The following is a 21,483-nucleotide window of genomic DNA, read 5'->3' as shown; positions in this document are numbered from 1 at the left end:
ACTCTTCATCCAGGGAAATCTTAATTCCCCTTTACTCATGTCTTATTAGGCCCATTATTGAATATAACACCCTGTTTGGCATGTATTTATTGAAGCATATTATTTAACTTGAGAAACCCCAGAAATTGATAACTAAAATAATTAATGGTGTCAGGACCCTCAGTTGTCCAGACAGACTGGTATCCTTCAGTCTGTACTTGTTCTCTTGGATAATTCTCTGTGGTGATCTGCGTTTAGCCTTTCCATTCATGAAAGATCCAACCCGTCCTGACTTCCGATTCCTGAGAACACCAGAGAACTAGGGCATGTTGATGTGAATAGATTAGTATCCCAATGTAACTCCCACCTCTGTAACAAACATTTGCTACATGTCAAGCATAGTAGAGCTCTTGCCATCATCACATCACCAGGACAAAGCTAGATATTTGGAAGGGCAGCTTCAAATTCACCTCAGGTATGTCTTGTGTTACCCTCCTCAAGGCTGAATGGAACTTTTGAATATGGTTTATTGGCTTAGTGTTTAATTGTCTGTAGACTGATTGCCTAGTTCTTACCTCTGCAACTAAGACCAAAGGATGCCTGCCCCTGCCATATTGGGAGGAGACCCATCACTTTTCTCCCGACAAAGAAAACATCTGCTAAGAAAAAGGCTTAAAATAGAGAAAAATAAATATCTTTATTGTTAAGTATTCTGCAAGTTGAAAGGGCAGGCCTTAAGAGACCTGTCAAGCCTGTTGAAGCTTAAGGTGTCATATCAGGAGGAGGTGTTGGTTTATCCGTCCCCAATGTGAATAGTAGGAATTTAAGTCAGGCTACAGACTGGGCCTGCAGGAAAGTAACAAAATGTCCAGGCTGGACTCTGGATCCTAGGCACCCATATTGAATGTCTATCTTTACTAAGTTGTACTGCTGCATCAGATTAATTATCCACCAGACATCTCAATTATCCTGTTACAGGAGCCGGAAATCAGCCCAGCTATTATTATTCTGTCTGGCATCTGTTCTCATTAAGAGAATAAAGCACTGTTATTACTTTTAGAGGGCCAGGCACCCACTTGTGCAACCTCAGCCCCAGCCTCTGCCGCCTCTGATTGTTCACAGAAAGTAGGTTGTGGCTTGGCACAGGATAAGGCCATAGACAGCTCAGCCTTCTGCACTGGGGACGTCTGCTCCATATAACTGAAAGAAGAACTATTCCCCCTCCAAGCTCCTTAGATTCTGAAGTGGATGAGAAAGACCTGTTTCCTTTGACTGTCTCATCATGCTATCCTCCAGAAGATGTCTGTCTTGAGGAGCTCTTTACATGAGAGAACACTTAAAGTGGGACCTAAAGAAGATCTGAGAGTTTCAAAAATACTTCTAACTGTCTTAAAGATGACGTACTGAAGTCTGCTGCTGTGTCCTGATTATTTTGGCTCTTTGAAGACACCATCAAATCAGCCTTCCTAGAACTAAAATCTCAACCCCCTTCATAGTACCTAAGAAGTGTGATGAATTCTACTGATAGAGGAATCCACTATTTGTATAAGAACGCTGCAGTATATCAAATAGTAGTTTCCATGGATGTTGACAGCAGATCGAATTTGCATCAGTCTGTTAGTTTCTACATCTTATGTTTAAATCTCACTTATTTCATGGTCATGGTGCAAGTGTCTTTCATTTCTGGTCATAATGACTTTGTAAAGAGTAGGACTGTGGCCCAGTGTTGGTCGGTCAAACAGCTCCTTAAAGGAAATTTTCATCTTCACCTCCTTTGAAGAGTGTCTCTGTTTCTTAGCATTTTTAACTTTATGATCAAAAAGCTTGCCTTTTCCATATTTTTTAAGAAAGTGGTCTAACAGCTATGAAGTTCTTCTCTTGGAAGATGCTTACGTTCATCATTAGATCACTGTTGCAGTAATGCTGACAGATGGGGCATCCTGCCAAGGATATACCATACATCCAACTTGTATAACAGAGTTCCCTTCCTCGTATAGTGAACATCCAGCCTTAGACCTAGGCTCTTGGACTACATGCTGGTACTTAAGGGAAAATACAAGTGTAAAAATCCTCAGAACATTCTTGCCACCAGTACAGGAAGTAAAACTCCATCTGAAGCTTGGTCTATCAACCATAAGAAAGGAGATATTTGCCTTTGCAAAAGACAGCTGAGTACCCCTTTGGGGACCCTTCTTCATTATTCTTTTTTTTTTTTTTTTTTTTTTTTACTTGTTATTGATCTTCATGTCATGTAAGACAGGGGAATGCCACTATGGTAGGCAGATCCTTTGTAAGGATAAGACATATTCAGGTCTCTTTTGTTTAGGATTTGGCCATAATATGAAAGACATTTGTGCCCAAGACCCTTAGAAATCATTTATCATTGCTGACAGTGTACTTAGAGAATAAGCATTTATAGGCTTTGGCGCAAGCTAATATGCAGTCTGTAGCTTCTTCTTCGACCTGTAAAGAAAGTTAGAAAGAAGACAATAGTTTAACCACTTCTTTGTTAAGATTTGAGTCGAATGTCTGTGTTCAGACTGTTGATAAGTCCACAGACGATGTGACATCTGAGCCTCTTACCTCTGTTGTAACCCCATTGGAGTCAGACATGGTGCAGCCTTTTGGCATATGCCATCCATCCCATCCAGCCAGCCAGATGGTCATAAAGACTGCAAACAGAGACCATGGATCTGTAATATCAGAGGAACTGGATGGTGTTCCACAGATACTAGTTAATGAGAATGTCCCAGGTTCCCTTATGGAGATATGTTCAGTGTTGCCTCCTTCACTTATGGTTTGTTTAAGAACTCCCAAAAGAGAAAAAAATATTTCATCTGCTTTTATCGCTGTAACCAGTGATCCAAAACAGGAATGGCATGATTTTTCTAACAGTCTTTGGTCTTTCCTTCTACACTTTCTACCACTCAGAAAAGAAAGAGGGATGCTTTTTCTGAGGACAGTTCTTCCACAGAGTCAGTCTCTGAGCCTCTGGGCTACTCCTTTCAGTTGTATTCCACTTCTAGTTTTGAGTATGAACTTGAAAATACATTATCCTTAGATTTCAGAGTTCTTCAGAAAAGAACTTTCTGTTGAGGTCATCATCCAAATGATGATACAACATTTAAATTAGGATTGTAAACTGCTCCTAGAATTTCAAAAGAGGTATTACAGTTTGCTATGTATGGATATCACCTTCTCCTGTACCTCCTGACTTAGAAACTTTAGATGACACCTTTCTTTCAGCTTCTTTAGCACCAGTCTCAGCTTCTTGCACCTAGAAAGTCTAAGAGGTGCTATAAAGTCCTAGACCATCACAGATATCTGTACAAGAACCATTCATCTGATCCAACAGCTATTTCTATGGACTCATGTAAACCATCAAAACTTTTTCATCCTTAAGCACCGTATCAAATGATAAAGACAGTAGGGCAATTGACAGGTATGGAAAGCAAGTTTATGCATCTACTACATTAGCTTTTCTTGCTATTAACTGTAAAACCTACATGATTAAGCATCTGTTATCCATCTTTGACAATATATCTTGGATATTCCTAATCTTCTGGACAATGACAATAGATCTGCCTTGCAGAGTATGATTTTTTCTGTTTCTTAGGTCACACTTTGCTCCTTTAAGTGAGCATATGACATTGCAGATGCTTCTTCCAAAGCGGCTGTCACAGTGTCTCTTCTTAGGAAGTTTTCTTGGGTCAGACCGCAGTTGCTACCTGAAGATGTCAAAGCTAAACTTTGTGATGCTCCTTTGGATGAGGACCTCTGGTTTGAACTCCCTTTTTTCTGAGATATTCAAAAAAAAAATTGAAGGATAGGGTAAAATATACATGGATTCAAGCAACTTTTTTTTCTCCTGTTCCAAAATTTCTGAGAAATTACCTGTCCAAACCAGGATGTTTCTTTCACAAAAAGACTATTCTGCAGAAAAGAAAAAAAAAATAAATAAAAGAAGTAGCAGTACAAGCCTAAGCCTAATTTTAAGGGAGCCAAAGTACCCATTACAGACAAGTTGTCAGCCCGCAGACCAGCCAACATGCATGCAAAAAACAGATTGCAACCAACCAAGCCAATCATTTCCTTCTCCCAGGAACTTGAAATAAGTTTTGAGACATTTACGTTACCACCATTTGAACCTGTTTCTTCTTTATCCCTTAAATTTTGTACATAGAAAGCAATTCCTCTTGTTGCCTTAAACTTGGCAAAAAAGGAGTTTTGAATTACATGCTGTCATTATCTATTCCACTTTTTCTTTTTTTTCAAGGACAAGCTGTCCCTTAGAATTAACCCATTTTTTATGTCTAAGGTGATCACTGAAGTGCCTCTGAATCAATCTATTCACCTTCCTGCATTTTATAACCCTCAAAGTAAGGAAGAAAAGATATTTCATTTACTAGATGTGCATAGAAAACTAAGATTTTATTTGGACAAGACTAAAGGAATTAAAAAATCTGATCAGTTTATTTCTTTTGAGAGGAAAAAAAATCATGGTCTTCCAGTGTCCAGGCAGACCATATGCAGATGGATTTCCCTTGCCGTTTATTATTCTTTCCATGTAAAATCCCTCCAGGGTTATATTAAAGCTCATTCTACAGCTGCTGTGGCGTCTTCATGTGCTTTTTTTTTTTTTCAAAGGACTTGACTCCAAATTTATCTTGGAATTAACCACTTGGTCTTCCTTTCACTTCTTTACCAAACATTACAAAATTAATGCCTCTTCTAGACTGATACATTTTGAGAATCATCAAATAGTATTGGAGTACTACAATTGTGATCTAAGGAAGAACATAGTACACTTTTGTAAGAGCTTACCATAGCAGTAGATGTTCTACTGATCAGTGTTGCAATATTGCTTCCTTCCCCTTCCTTTTTTTTCTAATGTTTATCTTATGGATACTCCTGGACTGAAGGGGAGCCATTCCCAGGTTTCCCTCACTTTAGCTGACATTAATCTTTTACTAGTTCTTTACTTCAGGTGTCTCCAGGTCTCCTGTCTTAGAGATAGTCTGAGGAGCTTATGCTCATATGTCCACTTATGTACCTTATGCACTTGGGCTTAGGTCATATGTCAGACATATGGCCATAAAGAAGGTTTTGGCTTTGGTATCCTGACTGGACATCTGGTTACTTCAGTGAGATAACCCAGTAGTATTGGAATACTGCAACAGTGATAGACATCTACTGTTATGGTAAGTTTTTAAACAACAGTATCTTTCTACCTGAAGAGGGTGCCCCAATGCAACAAGTCGGAGTAGTTGTTTGCTTCCCTTGCTTGAGGTTGCAAAGGACAGGCAGTTGCTAAGGATACATGTCCTAAGTTATTTGCTGACAGCATTGTATTGTACCATCAAGTGGCTAACTCTCCATGCTGCTGTAGCAGTCTGCTTAATCAGGGGCATGGCAACTTTCAAATTTGTGTCACACCCATTTGGTCATTGGTTCACACCTTCACCATGCATTATTGCTTTGGACAGTAATTCCAGGAATATGGGCCTCCGTTAGTACCTTAGTACTTCAGGATTGTACTTTTTAAGGCCTGTTATGGCTTCCACCTGTTGGAAGATTTAATTTCCCTGCTTTGGATTCTTCCCAACAGTTACCCATTACAGAAAGCTTCAGAAGTATATATTCAATATAGCTCTGTTTTTGTTTCATATCTTCTAGGTTGTGCTGTTCCATGGGATGTTGGTTGAACTGAAGGGCACAGGATTTGGGTATGCTTTCTCCTAGTTTTATGTTAAATTCCCCATGCACAGAATTAAAGAAAATTCAGAAGTGTGAGATACTCTCAAAGATTTGAATTTACAGTAAGTATTTAGATGACTGCTTATTTTCTGGTGTACCTAAAGTGCAACATATGTCAAGCTAGGATGTAGGTAATAGACATGGAGAATCTCAGAATTCAAGTTAAGAAGTTCACTTTTTCTATTTTCATAGGTTTATTAATTTTAGTCTGAGGAAACTCAAAGATCTCAAGTCAAATTTGCAAACTTATGGGCCATTTCTCAACTGCTGTGGATGAGATGCACTACCAGTTGAGCAACAAATACTTCAGCTGCACATGACCACCTACTCAGGTCAAAAAATGTTGTTTTTCTGATGAACTTTCTTGTATACAAAAAAACACAGACAAGGATGAAGTCAATTTCTCAACCTGAGAAAGCTGTCCAAAGTACAGTTTACCAGCTTGACAGTCTTCTGAGCTTTCTTTACTGAAATCCAAACCTGGAGTCTGTTCAACCCTAGAGTATGGAGTAGGTGGGAGGATGAATTTTGTCACTGCCTGTTGAGGGTGACCTGGCATGGTTATGATTTGGGGGGATTAAAAGAGAGAGCCTATGAAGGTGATTAATTAGTGGGGTGTGAAAATGTACTTGTTTCGGCCTTTTCATCTTTAGAATGTTTGTCTGTTTGGGGCTTCTTTAGGTCTAGATTCTTTTCATAAGGTTCTCTGTTTAGAACTCTACAAAGGTATACATTTGCAGCCATGAGCGATATCACTGTTCTCTGGTTATGTTGTACAGGCATATACTGCTGGTGTAGCATTCTCCATTTATACTACTTTACAATGCTTTGTATTTGCTTGATGGCAGAAGGGGGCAGTAAGCCTATATTGTATGTCCTTTGATTCATAAGTACCTACTCTACTGATCGCAGTTTAGCTCTGTGGGCTGCCTTGTTCCATTCAGACTGATAGTACATGAAAATCAAGGTACACACATCACTTTTAAATGTAACAATGACAGGACTGACTTTGCACTATTCAGTACCATGTTTAAGCACGGTAAATATAGGGAATTACTTTGCCTGAAAGAGAAATACAAAAATATGCTTTTCTTGCTCAGGCAAAGAGGTTTTCTATCATGTAATATGCTCTGTGATTCACTGCTCTTGGCATTTGTGATCTAGCCTACCAGCAGTCAGCAATATTGGACTTTTTTAACTGACTACTTGTAGACATTAATGTGTTAAGCATATTTAAAATTCTGCCTACCCTATATCCCTGCCTTCACCCTTACCTTTCTTCATCTGCCCCTTATCTTGAATGCCTCTCTAGAGTTGTTCTGCACTATCCATTCTAGTTGTCAAGTTCCATGAATGTGCAACCCCCTGCCTGTGAAGCATTTTTGGAGATTTGCAGTAATTGAAGTCCATACAGTCTGCTGCCTTGAGCCCCCCCCCCACCACCATCACCACACCTTCCCTTTGTTTTTCCCATTCAAGATGACCCCTTCACATATCCCTGAGATTACTTTGTATACCACCATATCTTGTACCCTATGTCTCTTCTGGTCTCACATGGGAAGAGGTCTGACTTAATTTTCTAATCATATCCCTTTCTCTCTGTCCCATGGATCATTGTTGTGGCTTTCCTCTGATTTCAAATGGCCTAATTTCCTTGTATGACCTCCAGAACATTACAGAGAACTCAATTTGTGTTCTGACCAGGACCTTACAGAGTGGAAGCATCGTCTCTTTGCTTCTGCATTTTATCCCCCCCCCAAAAAAAAAAGATGCACCCTAGCATTCTGCTGCTGCTGCTATTACTGCCCAAACAGTATGCTCCCTGTAATCCAGTCCCAGTGTGACTAACATCCTGAGCTGGTATTCCTGCTCTCTTGCAGTCAGTTCCATTCCTCCCAGCTGATATTTGTATCAGGGTTGTGATGGCCCAGGTGCAGTGCTTTGCACTTGTTTGTTTTATACCTCATCACACAGCTTTCTACCTATTTGTTTAAGCCTTGGCTAGACTCTTCCCACCTGCCACCCACTTTCATCAGTGCTGCTCTCAGCTTGTACTTCTCCCATGGATCCATATGAGGCTGCCACAGTGAAAAGTACTGGACTTTTTCAAAAGGAGGTCAGTTATTTACCAGTAACAGTAGATGAGAAATTATCCTTTATTTAGCTTCCTATTTTATTGTTCTGCAGTTTTATGTGTGTCAGTGTAAAAGTCATGCTTGCATTGATCTTCATGGTTTTCTGCTTCTTTGTCAAAGTGATTTCTTACCTAGTACTTGGATTTTCCTTTTAGGCTTCTCAGTTCTCTTCTCCCCATTCATTTTATTTGGTCACGTGTGTGTGTGTGTGTGTGTGTGTGTGTGTGTGTGTGTGTGTGTGTGTGTGTGTGTGTGTGTGTGTGTGTGTGTGTGTGTGTGTGTGTGTTGAGGAGGGTAGTTTCAGCAGCAAGGAGGGGAACAAACTAAAAGGTCCTTTTTTAAAGAAAGAAAATACTGCTTAATTTAGTGTAGTTGGCTTAGATGTAAGACTGGAACTTAACCCTGTAACATGGTGGTAGAATATATATATCATAATTAGATGATTTATGTAGTTATATTTGTCGACCAATTGATCCATCTGGATTAATTTTAAGGTCTAACCTAGAAAAAGCAAGATTTACAGTTTTTACACAGCAGTTGGGTAAGCAGTTATAAAAAATAAATATGCTGATATTGTAAATGTGTTATTTCTGAGCCTATTCTCCTCCAGAAGGCAGATACTTTCATGCTAAAGATTTTGTGTTATTGACGGTTTATGTATTATGTTGCACTTTTTAGCTGAACCAAGAACTATGTTGTAATTTGACAAACTCAAAAGTCTTTATACGCACATTTTTATAAAGTGGATAATGTCAGTCTAAACGGAACAGTGTGGTGTTAGCATAATAGTTAAGGTCATCAACTCATAGGTACAAGGTACAGAGTTTGATTCTGACCTTGGGTTGTTAGGCTTACTCCCGTTTATATTTATCAAGGAGGACTTTTCAGAGATTTGGGATACATGGCTAGGCATAAAAAGGCCTTTGTGGTCTTTAACCTAGTAAACACCTATCAACCCATGAACATCTGAGGCAGGAAAATGGGTCTATATCACATAGTCAAAGTTTTATAACTTTGAACACGTAATGTTCGAACCATTATGTTCAAAGTTACAAAACTTCGACTATGGATATAAAAAAAAATTGAATAAATAAACTGTTTTAAGCAGAGGGGCAAGCCCCCCTGTATCCCCACAGCCCCTGCTACTTAAATATACCAACTCTGAAATCACACCCCATTGAACAAATGGAAACCTCCACTTATGGAGATTTCCATTCAGATGCTCAAACTTTTACAAATTCGAACTTATGGTCTTGACCATATGAAGTTCGAACTTGTAAAAGTTCGACTACATGATAGGAATCCCAGGAAAATATATCTTTACATGATCTTTAGTTATATGTCTACTGGCTATGCATTCATATGTTAACAGAATTCATATTTAGTTTATCATAACTTGGTCTTTAACTTTCTTTTAAAACTAGGTGTTGGAGACAATGAATTCTTTAGCTAAAGTTCAAAATTTGGACAGTTACTTGGATCTTTATAGACTGCACATGGTTCAGCTTCTGGAATGGACATCTGCTGCACATCAGCACTGGACCAGTTACTCAGTGGAAAGAGTTCAGTTTGAAACAGTGATAATTTATTCAGGTAATTATATTATATTATATTTTGGCAGTGGTCAAGTGTATTTTTCTTATTTGTTCTTTCACATTCATAATCAGTAAATTGCTGTTCATCATCTCCTTTATAGAAATTATTTTAGAAGGAGGTTGTATAAAATATGGGTCTCAGTCCAAGCCTTCAAATTAAATGACTGTGACTTGTTACAATGTTGCTGTTTTGGTTTTAGTATAGACAACATAAAACCTTTGCTAATTCATGAGTTGTTTGTAAGTATGTGTTAAATGTTTTGTCTGAAAACAAAAAAATATGTACAAGTTAAAGTGATTTGAAGAGATTTTTTTTTTAGCTTTTGCTAAACGAAAATTAACAAATGCAGTGAACATCAAGAAAGTATTAAGTCAAAGTTTGTGTTTAGGTCACATTCATTGTAGGAAGAGCATTCTTGTAGACAGGTTTTGAATTGAATCTGTTGAATTTGTAGTCATGTTGAAGAGGTTTTAAATGGTATCTTAGTATGTGCGTGTGTGTGTGTGTGTGTGTGTGTGTGTGTGTGTGTGTGTGTGTGTGTGTGTGCTCGCGCGCGCACACGCTTGCTTGTGTTTTATTTATGTTAATTTATAGGTGGTGCACTGTGCAAACTTCATGATGTAACTATTAAGTCATATACTTTCTTCTTCACCTTTATGTGGAGTTACAGAGATTCAGTAGGTGGTCACAATCTGAGATGTAAGTGCAAACTAAGTAGTTGTCTTCGGAGTCTTGTATCTGTGATGCTTACGTTGGCCCATAACAGTACCACACAGATGTGGCAGAAGGCCTGGTTGCAGATTCCTTGCTTTGCCATATGGGAATGCTGTATGCCCTTTGCACTAATTATAAGAAGCACTTCTGGTAGTGTACTCAGTGCTCATTTTCTGTATACAAAGAACGAGATGTAAATGTGGAACACAAGGATTACTTAAAACTCCTACAGGACCTGCCCATTATACTGAATGCTACAGACAGAATGTTTCTAGTTTCACTTTTCTTGATCAGTATCTTTTTCCCACTTAAGTCAGCTTGACTCCCTATCGAAATACTGAGTGCCAAAAAGACAAATAATAAAAGGCCAAAAACACAGGAGAAGAGCAAATCTCGAAAATTGCTCTTCTCCATTAAAAAAAAAATCCCTTCTCCCCCTGAACTTATATATACCAACTCTGAAATTGCCATACCTCAGTGAAAAGGGAATATTCTGAAAAATGACATCTCGGACTTAGTGTATGTAAATCTGATAAGTCTGATCTTTCGACCATTCAGTGTCCACATTTCGGGACTCGTTCTAATGGGTCCTGACATTTCAGATTGTTACCATCAATTTACTACACTGAGCCATGAGCTCACATCTATAGTGTGTAGACTTACCTGCAGGAACCCTTTATTGCTGGGAACTAACCTTTACTACAAACCTAATTCCACCTTCCTTTCATTTTCCACACTTACCGAACATGATTTCCACCAAGCTAGTAGAAGGTCCTACTAGTCCTAATCTTCTAACTGGTAATCACAGCCTAATAGACTGCCTTTGTACTAAGTAAACATCAAGGTTTTTTAGCTCCTTCCGGGTGCTACCGTTGTATAAGTGACCATTTGGTCCACCATCTGTGCTAAGAATAGCCACCAATCTTATTGGAAAGTTACCTACAATGTATTAATATGAAAAGGAATGCAATCTTTGGTTGGAACTAACAAATGCTGGTGATTCACCAGTAACTGAGCAGGTGTTTCTTGGGGTCACCATCTCAGTGGAGCTTATTCCCAAAAACCTGAAGCTTCCTTTATCAGAGAACACCTCAGGATTAACAAAACCTTGAGAAGGCTGAGGATATTTTGAGGTCCAGTATCCTGTTTTAGCTGTTAAAACAGCAGCTAAAGCAGATTGCTGGCTCTCAAAATATCCTCACAGTAACTAAACAGAATGATTCCATCATTGCATTGTTGCTCTTCCTTAACATTCTGCTTCCGTTGTATTAAAAATACTACTCTTAAAAAAACAAGAGGGTCAAATGATTCCACACACCATGGCTGTCTCAAGATCTTTAAAAAGCCATTACTAAGTGTAGACCTAGATTAAGTACAAGTCCACTGGTCTCCATGTTGACTGTGAACACTGCTTCATACTGAGAAGGAATGGAAGCATCTTACAATAAGACAAAAGGAACCTTTCTAAAAAATTATTAAAAAAAAGTAGCAGGAAGCCCTAAGTGGAAATCCAAGAGGCCTTTGGAATTATATAAACAACCTGGATGGATGTTCAGTCCATATTTTCATAGCACCATCAATGTGAATGTGGAGCCTGTCGCAAAACACTTCTCATCTCCCTTCAGTTCAGTTCCTCTTCCACTAATGCTTCTCTGCTTTATGACTCCAATATTTCAGCCAAGTCCTTATTTGGTTTTAGTACTGATTTTCAGTTTTATTTGGTTACCATATCTAAAATTAATGAATGCCTGGAGATTCCCAGTTATGGAAAGGCTGACTCAGTTTGCTTATACCTAGAATTTATCAAGGATTGTGATACTTTTATTGCTGTCTCATTAATAGACATAATTAAGACTTCCCTTGAAGTTGTGTATGTTTCCAGCTCTTAAGCATAGAGGCATTTCTTATGATCTCTTGCCAAGACCTTGGGGAAGGATTCAGAAAGTGATACGGCACCAGTAAAGCTCTGTGCTTTCTTACTGATGCATTCTTCTGTGCAATTAACAAAGTGAAAGTCACTGGGACCATATTTATTAACCACTCCAAGGCCTTTCATCAGGCAAACTCTTCACTTAAGCTTAAAGATCATGTGCAGTCATTTTTAGTGCTAACCCTCATCTTTGTACACTGCTGCAATCAAAGTGGACTCCTTTTACTTCCGTTAAAATGCTCCATTTTTTTCTACTGTGTTGCATTTTTTTTTTATTTTCAGGTTTGAATGTATTCTCCTACCATGACCCTCAGTGGAACCTCTTCCTGATTTCTCATCATTATGTTAGTCACATTAATGGCATGTACTGTGCTCTGGGCTGCATTTCCTCCTCCTGTTCCGAGAGCATGGGAAAAGCAGAGAAAGATTTTCTTGTTTTTTGCCAAGTACTTTCACAGTTTTCAAAAGTTTCCCAAGCAGAATAAGGAAGCAACTGTTCTCTCCCTAATATCTGTGACTTTTAACAGAATTCCTGTAAAATGTTTTACATTTTAGCAGTTTGTGTGCCCAGGGAGGTAGTCTGTGTGCTTGAGCAACACTGTACCTTCTTATGGATTAAAAAAGAAAAATAAACTAAAATACAAAATAAGAGGTCAGCAGAGGATTAGTATAACCCCGATGAGTGACAGAAGTATTGGGCACTTACTTCAAGGGAAAAAGGCACAAAAGGATATAACTTGTATGAGTTATTAGCAATGTTCCATGGGGTTCTGTTCTCTGTACTCTGTCAGATGAAGTAATGCAAGCTTCCAAAACTGACCTGATGTCAGCATGTCGACAAGAATGCTGCACTTCTAATAGATGACAGAGCATGGGAGAGGCACATTGTACTGTCAAGGAACAGCAGTTTAGGAAAACGTGGAACTCTGGAACAGAAATATAAGGTAAGAACAATTTAAGGGAGCTATGATGAATGTGCGATTGCACAAGTCCAATTCGTGAAGTCGCACATTATCTTTAAGGAACTCTCACTTTATGGTCTCAGTTCCACTGCATTAAACTGCTTATCTAGTACTTTTTTTTGGTCTCTCCTCAGCTGATCATCAGCTGCTGTCATCCACTGGATCTGCTAAATCAGACAAGCCTTCCCTAGACTTTCTCTGACCCATGTTTGGACCTGATGAAGAGATTGAGGTACCTTGGGGCAGTATCATACTGCTGTTTAGGAGGATTTTTGTCTGTTGTCGCTACATCCATGCTAACATAGCCACAGCCCTGCCTCCCATAAAACTATAGTTACCATAATTGTTTGTATTTAAAAGAGGATGAAAAAATATGTACTGCTATCAGCACATATTATTTCTTCCTCTTAGGTTGAAGAGCAAAAAAAAGGTCTTTACTCTTGTAGGACTAAAACTAAAGACCTTTTTTTGCCACCCTCTTAGTTGAAGAGTAAAAAAAAAAAAAAAAAAAAAAAAAAAAGGTCTGTGTTTTGGGATTTTTGATTGGCCCGTATACCGGTATACGAGCCAATCAAAAACGCGCACAGCAGACCCTCTTCTGTTCAATGCGGAACATCAAGCAGTTCCACAATGAACAGAGCTCTGCTTTTTGATTGGCTCGTATACCGGTATATGAGCCAATCAAAAAAAAAAAAGCAAAGCGGAGGAAAGACTCCAAAATAGGGAAGTCTGTTTTTTTGAATTTTCTGCGATTTTTCCGGGTTTTAAAACCTGGACAAATCGCAGTATTTTCAAAAACCGCCCGGACAGGAGCCCAAAAAAGAGGACGTGTCCAGGGAAACCCGGACGTATGGTAACCTTACTTAAAACAGTTCCCTGGCCTCCATCAAGGATAAACTTTGAGGTACACCCAAGTGTGTGCCCCTCTCTGCTTGGATGACATGGCCATCCAAATACCTATGGCATCAGTTGAACTGAGGTAATCTGGACCATAGTGAGCGCTCTGTCCCTCTTTACAATGGTGTAGGTAAACTGTTTCTGTGCTCATCTGCATATTAGACTCTAAAATTGTCTTGCCTACCACAAGTCTTCTTTCTACCCTGTATTATCTAGTGTACCACAAAGCTGTGTTCTGGGGGTCATTGTTAACATTAACTCCCTTGTCATGTTTTCTTAAGACAAGGAATATCTTCCTGTATGCAGATGATATTACTGTCTGATGTAACATTGTATGAAAGCACTGTTAGGAGTTGCCTACAGAAAATATTGAAAGGTGGTTGTAGGATTGCTAGGTAGATAACATCTAGAATAGAGAAGTAGCCAAGAACTTCCACTGGTGCTTTAAGCTTGATTGCTGGTATGGCATGTAGCTGCCTCTTTAAACTTTTCCCTGATAGGCAGGTAATTAAATCTAGGGGAGAGATCTTTACTTATAGCCAGTAAGGATCAGTGTGATAGAAGTTATGGAATCTAAGAGACTCAGAGTCTGTTCTTGGAGTTGAACCAGGTAGGAGAGTAGGGTCCACTGCTGTAGGGAGAGGTATACCTTGAGAGGGAATGAGGAATGAAAAACACATTTTCCTACTGAAGTAGTGAGGAGAAAGAAGCGTTTTTACCTCTTTAGCATGACTTGTTGACCTTAAGACAACCTACCTAAATTGTTGGTCTGCACTGAAGCCAGTTTGGTAAAAGCCCTTCTTTTTATCTGTAACTGCTTCACTGACAAGAGGCTTTCAGGTTGTTTAATTTTCAGATTTGCCTGCCTAAACCAGTGGCAAAAGACTTTAAATTAATTTTCTTAACTGTTGTGCTTAAAGACTGTTCAGCAAAAGTCTTTATGTTGTTAACAACATTGTATTTCACTCCGAAAATATGATAGGCAAAACTGCAAATACCGCTGTTTATACCTCTCAGTTATCCAGATTTTCACAGAATGTTCAGATTTTTGCGACATATTTTATGGTCTGTTTTTCATAAAATTTGTGGTTTTCTGGCAAATCACTGAGGAATGAAGTCACTAAATAATAGCATTTATTTAAATTTCAGATTTCATATCCTTCAGAAAATGCATGGTAGCATATATCCTGTTATTCTAGCAACTTTTTAAGTTTATAAGTGCAATATTTAAAATCTGTCCCTATCTTACGGCCATTGTCTCCCCATTATTTTAGTCTTTGTCCAAATTTCTTGCTGTAAGCAGTTGATAGGTATGCATTGTTACACTGGAGTTTTTATTTGAGAACGTTTCATTAATGGGAAGCTTCTCCAGAGAAAAACTGCTATTTGTTTGATTTCTTCTGTTTGGTTTTAGCTTATGGGGGGAAACTAGACAGGAAGTGTTACAACTCTTACCCATTTATAAAACTTTTGTCACTCACCTGCATGAGACCAGCTGCCAATACTGTAGCAGCAGAGAAAGAGAGCAAACTGTTTTGTTACCAGTTCCTCTTGCTACAGAGAAGGAGAGAAGGCAGCTTGTTTTGTTATCTGTTTCCTACTGTTGCAAAGAAAGAGAAAAATCTCTTTTGCAGTTGTAAACTGCTGCCTACTCTTGCTGTCATTAAAAGAGAAAGGGCTGTTGCCAGTTAGACCTAACAAAAGAACTGAGTAGTTGCTACACTGTGCCACTTTAATGACTGTTGGTTAGCCAGTCAGGCTAGAAAGGAGATACAGACGTATGACTTTTGTTTTTTGTTGTGATTATTTTTTTTAGTGTAGTCTGTTAAAAAGTGCCAACCTTAAAGGTTGACATTTCACCTATTACTGTTCAGTTTAGAACTGCTTTATTTCCCTGCAATAAATGTTAACTTTCAAGACTAAACAAGTGATGCCTGCTTCCTGTCTCATGCAGTGGGAAGCTTGCAGCATACCAGACACCATTTTCAGAGCACTCCATTCTACTATGGCTTTACTGTTTCAGGTCTTTGGTAAGAAAAGGCTCAAGTTTATCTTAACAAAACCAAACCATTGGTCTCTTGATCTACTATGTCATTGACAAATGGAGCTGCAACTGCCCAGATGGTGGTCCTGTGAAATTATTACAGTCAATAAATTATCTTGACATTTGGCTTGATCCATGTCTTGCTTTCTCCAGTCATATCCACAGTGTGGAAAATAAAATTACTTTAGCATTTTAAGCATGCAGTAGCATTAACAATTATCGAACTAAAAGGTTTTCCTTGAAATTAGCAAGGCTGTCTGGCTTTCTGCCCTTGAATACTCCCCACCCACTACTAACAAATATAATGAAATTCCAAACATTTGAAAATCATATCTTTAATCGAAGTCTGGCAGTTGGTAAAGAGGATTAAGGATCTGAGTTGTTAATGAACTACTTCCAGTGGTGTGTAGTTTGATTCCCTCAACCTTCATTTGCCTATTGTGTGATTTTGAGCAGATCACTTAACCAGACAGTACTTAGGGGAAATTGGGAGCTTGGGCTAGGCTTGTTAATGATCTCCTAAACTGCATATTTTGTATGAACCTATGAAGTACCTATGGAAATCCATTGCTTTATTGTTGGAGCAGGCAGAAAACGTCATCAATGTCTTGTTAAGCAAGCAGGGTTGCTCCAGGATATTCAGAAACTTAATTTCATGGTGGGCAAACTGTTCTATGAGCTCCTTCACATGGACTTTGCAAGGCCTTACACTACCTTATTTCTGTTAAATAGTTCTCAAACATCTCATATGTTCATCGTGTTTCACTGTTGCAGTCATTACTCTAGGGTTATTCTGCTGGCAGGCTACCCTCAGTCGGCCAGAATTCCAAAGTCTAGGTCCGGTGTCGGTTGCTGTCGCCTCTTCCCTGACGTCAATGCACAAGGGGTATAAAAGATGCAGCTGACGCCATTTTCTTCAGTCTTTCTTGCAGCGCGGTGCCCGAAGCAAAAGTAGTTCGCAAGTGCCATTCAGCCGACTCCTGAGATTTTCAAATCCGAATTTCAGAACCGAAGTCTTCATTAAAGCTAAGTACCCCGTTGGGGAAACTTTTTTCTTGTTCCAGTCCGATGTCAGAAAAAGTTAACAATTGTATTTCTTGTGGGAAGCAAATACCTCATAAGGATTTTCACTCTTACTGTATTCCTTGCCTAGGCCCTGATCATAACGTTGCTAGTTGTCGGTTTTGTTCTAGATTTAACCAACGCACTATTAAGTGTCGATTCGATTTTGCATTTCATTACTTTGGCCAAAGATTTAATTATGTAATGCCGTCGGAACAGCCGACGACCGGAGTTTACAAAAAACGCAAAGACAAGGAAAAGGATAGGCATCCGAGGTCCAAAACCGACGACGAGGCTTCTGCTAGGCCAGTTGCCAGTTCTCAGTGAGGCGCTTTCGCAGTCCCTGGCGCCCGCTACCCCAGGGCCACAGGCCGCTTCAGACTCCCACGTGGAGTCGACTGGGCCTCGGATACTCAAGGTATTGGACACTCGGAAATCATTCCCACAGATGGGTCCAAAGCCGCTGAGCAAGCATCGGCTTCTGAGGGTGTCTTCAGACCTACACAACTATATATTAAGCCAACTTCAGCTTCAAAGACAAAGACTAAAGCAGCTCTAAAGATAAAGAAACAAGTACAGCATTCTCCTACACAGACTTCCATGCCTAAGAAACAGATGCTCAAAATGGCCGAAGACCTTATTACTTTGATCAGGGGTTCCCATCCCCCTCCTGATAAGAGGCCTAGGCAAGACACAGAGTATGATTCTTCTGATCAGGTTTCTATTTCCTCTGATTCCTCTTCTGAACAGGATTATTCCATGCTTCCCTATGAGGATTCTGATGCTGAAGAATCCATTCCTTCAGCCTCTCCTCCTGTGGATTATTCTTTTGGGGAAACCCTACATACCATGAGGGACCATTTCCAATGGGAGAGCCAAGATTATTCTGAATCTAAGAAAAGGCTCAGTGACTTTCTGCTACTTCCTCAGCACAGACCCCTTGCTATTCCACCTGTTCTAGACATTGTAGATGATGTATTTTCAGAGTCCGGCCTGTCCCCTGACTCTTTACTCCCTGCACCTGCTAAGCCAGACAGATACTACAGGGTCCCGGATTCTCATAAATTCCTATATAAAAACACTGCTGCTGACCCAGAAACTATATCTCAGGGTCCCAAAGGGGTTAAAGCTTCCACAGCAAAAAACCCTGTCCCCTCTGATAGGGATTCTAGGGCTCCAGACAGATGGGGGAAAAAGTTTACACTTCTGCTACCTTGGCTGTAAGGGCTTTAAATTGTCAGTTTCATGTGCTTAAATATCAGCAATATTTAATGTCACTGCTAAAACAGAAATTGTTGACAAATACTGAATGTTCAGAGAAGAAGGAAATGCAGGATTTATTGCATGCAGCTGAACAAGTGGGAAAGCATACTTTGCGATGTGGTTATGATTCACTGGAGGACTCTTGCTGGGCCGCTGTTACAGGTTCTGTTATTAGAAGGCATGCTTGGTTAAAGGAACAAAATCTGCCTGATCATGTTAAAGCAAAATTATTAGATGCTCCATTACAGCATGATACATTGTTTGGTGCTAAAGCAGAAGAGGTATTGAAAAAAATGGAGGATAAAGCAAAATCCATGCAGACAGTCAAGGATTTCTTACAGGTACAGCCACCTAGGTTTAGCAGGAACTGGCCTTCTAAAAATTAGTCCTTTCCAGTATCAGACAGACCACAAAGAGGCAGATACAGGCATCCCAGAGGCAGATCTCAGCCCCAAGGCTCATACAGGCCTAAACAATGGGGTGCTCCTACCTCCAAAAGCAGAGAAGACAAGTCACAACCTTACAGGAAACAGTCCCAATGACTTTCCTCTGCCAGATCCAAACACTTTTCTTTTGGCAGCCCCCTTATGGGGAAAGCTAGCACTTTTTTCATCAAATTGGCAAATGGGTCCTGAACATAGTGTCCCAAGACTACAGGTTCCATTTTCACACCCTTCCAAGGTCAACAGGCATGCCAGACCTGCCACACAATCAATGGGCAGAGGCACAAAAACAAATTACATCCCTCATGGACATGAGGGCCATTCAACAAGTACCACAACAAGAGCAGGGGCAAGGATTTTACTCCAGACTTTTCCTAGTGCCCAGAAAGGACAAAACCTGGAGGCCAATACTGGACCTGTCTATACTAAACATGTTTCTGGAAGTTCCAAAATTCAAGATGTTGACTCTTCAGCAGCTCTGCCCATGCTGGGCAAGAAGGCTTGGCTCGTAACTTTGGACCTAAAAGAGGCATACCTGCATGTCCCAATCAGACAATCTTGCAGAAGATACCTCAGATTCATAGCTGGCTCAATGCATTACCAATTCTCTGCACTGCCCTTTGGCTTATCTACTGCGCCCAGGGTCTTCACAAAATGCATGGCACCAGTAATTGCATTTTGCAGACAAAGAGGAATTCAAATATATCCCTACTTGGACGACTGCCTAATTCAAGCAGAGAACAAAGACATTCTTCTAAAGCATCTGGTGTTTATAAAAAGATTACTAATTGGCCTAGGGTACACAGTAAATGAAAAGAAATCAAAACTAGTTCCCTCTCAAAAGATAATATTCCTGGGTGCAAGCTTAAATACAACTGCCCGGATGGCTTATCTTACGCCAGACAAACAAAAGCAACTGACTTCCTACTTTAAGAAATTGGCAACAAAAACGCACTTATCTGCAAGGAAAATCCTGCAGGCCTTGGGTTTCATGGCATCCTGCATACTACTAATTCCATATGCCAGACTGTATATGAGGAAACTACAATGGTATCTAAAAAGTGTTTGGACTCAGCATTACCACAGCCTGGAGACAGTAATTGCACTCATTCCCTGCCTGCAACAGGAGTTCCGATGGAGGTCAGAAGCCTGTCACCACAACAAGGGTCTGCCGTTCAGTTTACCCACAGCCAGACAGACACTGACAACGGATGCATCAGATTATGCCTGGGGGGCCCATATGGCAGAAAAATGTATTCAGAGCACATGGCCTGCAAACCAGATGCAACTTCACATCAATCGAAAAGAGATGCTAGCTGTTCAAAATGCCCTGACAGCTTTCAAGGACCTGCTTCATCCAGGACAGCTACTGATAAAGGCAGACAATACTACGGTAATGTGGTACATAAACAAGCAGGGAGGTACACATTCCTACCCCCTCTGCAGACAAGCAATGACCTTATGGGACACAGCACTGACTTATCAAGTTCACCTGCAAGCACAATTCCTGCCAGGAAAAACAAATACACTGGCAGACAAACTAAGCAGAAACCTCATGGACCCCCACAAATGGAAATTGGATCCACAAGTCTTCAGCATGATAACAAGGAAATGGGGATGTCCAGACATAGATCTATTTGCCTCCCCTCACAACTGCCAATTGCAGAGATTTTGCATAAGGATTTATCACAAGCAAGCATGGAAAGTGGATCCCTATCCTTCAGCTGGAAAAATCTAACAGTATATGCCTTTCCTCCACTGCCTCTCCTTCCCAGGGTACTCCTAAAGGTCAGACAAGAGAAGCCAAAAATGATACTGATTGCACCAGACTGGCCACGCCAGCACTGGTACCCAGTCCTAAAGAGCTTGTCTCAAGGTCCAGCATGGATATTGCCTCAAACTTCTCACTTGCTGACCCAACAAAGCAATCGGATTCTGCACAGCCAACTCAGAACCTTAAATCTGGCAGCATGGCAGATAATGTAGCCATTCAGAGCACTCCTCTTTCAAAAGCTGTTGTGGATGTTATCTTGGAGGCCAGGAGGCCCAGTACCAGAAAATCTTATGCAGAAAAATGGAAGAGATTCTGTTCTTGGAACCAGGAACAAAGCATTGACACGGGTGTACCAAATATCCCTCAGATTTTACAATACCTAACTGAGATGCTGAACAAAGGCCTTTCCTTCTCATCAATTAAGATTCATGCCTCTGCCATTTCAGCCCATTACAAGACGAAACCACCTATCTTTTCTCATCCTTTAATAAGGCAGTACCTCAGAGGGGCCAAAAACATTAGACCTCCAAGGAGAGCACCAATTCCGTCCTGGGACCTCAATTATGTTTTAGAAAAACTCACACTGCCTCCTTTTGAGCCAGCCTCAACAGCGGATATAAAATTCTTATCCTGGAAAACAGCTCTGCTCCTAGCAATAACCTCTGCAAGATGATTCTTGGAGCTACAAGCACTCATGGCTGTGGAACGTTTTATAATTTTTCATCCAGACAGGGTTTCTCTCAGGACAAACCCAACATTTATGTTCAAGGTGGTGTCCAGTGTGGTCCTCAACCAAACCATTTACTTGCCTACCTTTTATCCAAATCCACAGAACAAGGGTGAGAAAGTTCTGCATTCTTTGGACATACACAGGCAGTTACGCTTCTACGTGGACAGAACTAAAGCTTTCAGAAAGACTGAGCAGCT

The 21,483-nt window shown here is 40.1% G+C and overlaps 1 protein-coding gene across 1 annotated transcript in view; it reads left to right on the top strand.

Annotated features, from left to right (window-relative positions):
* DNAAF5 (dynein axonemal assembly factor 5) overlaps window positions 1-21,483 on the top strand; it is a 1,078,404-nt gene that overhangs the window by 713,283 nt on the left and 343,638 nt on the right. The window contains exon 8 of the mRNA XM_044089685.1: window positions 9,296-9,464. Coding sequence (XP_043945620.1) covers window positions 9,296-9,464 — 169 coding nt within the window. The remainder of the gene's footprint in view (window positions 1-9,295; window positions 9,465-21,483) is intronic.

The sequence above is a fragment of the Protopterus annectens genome, chromosome 12.part0 (assembly GCF_019279795.1).
Source record: "Protopterus annectens isolate FY-2018-M chromosome 12.part0, PAN1.0, whole genome shotgun sequence".
NCBI lineage: Eukaryota > Metazoa > Chordata > Ceratodontiformes > Protopteridae > Protopterus > Protopterus annectens.
This window is presented reverse-complemented; position numbering and strand designations above follow the sequence as displayed.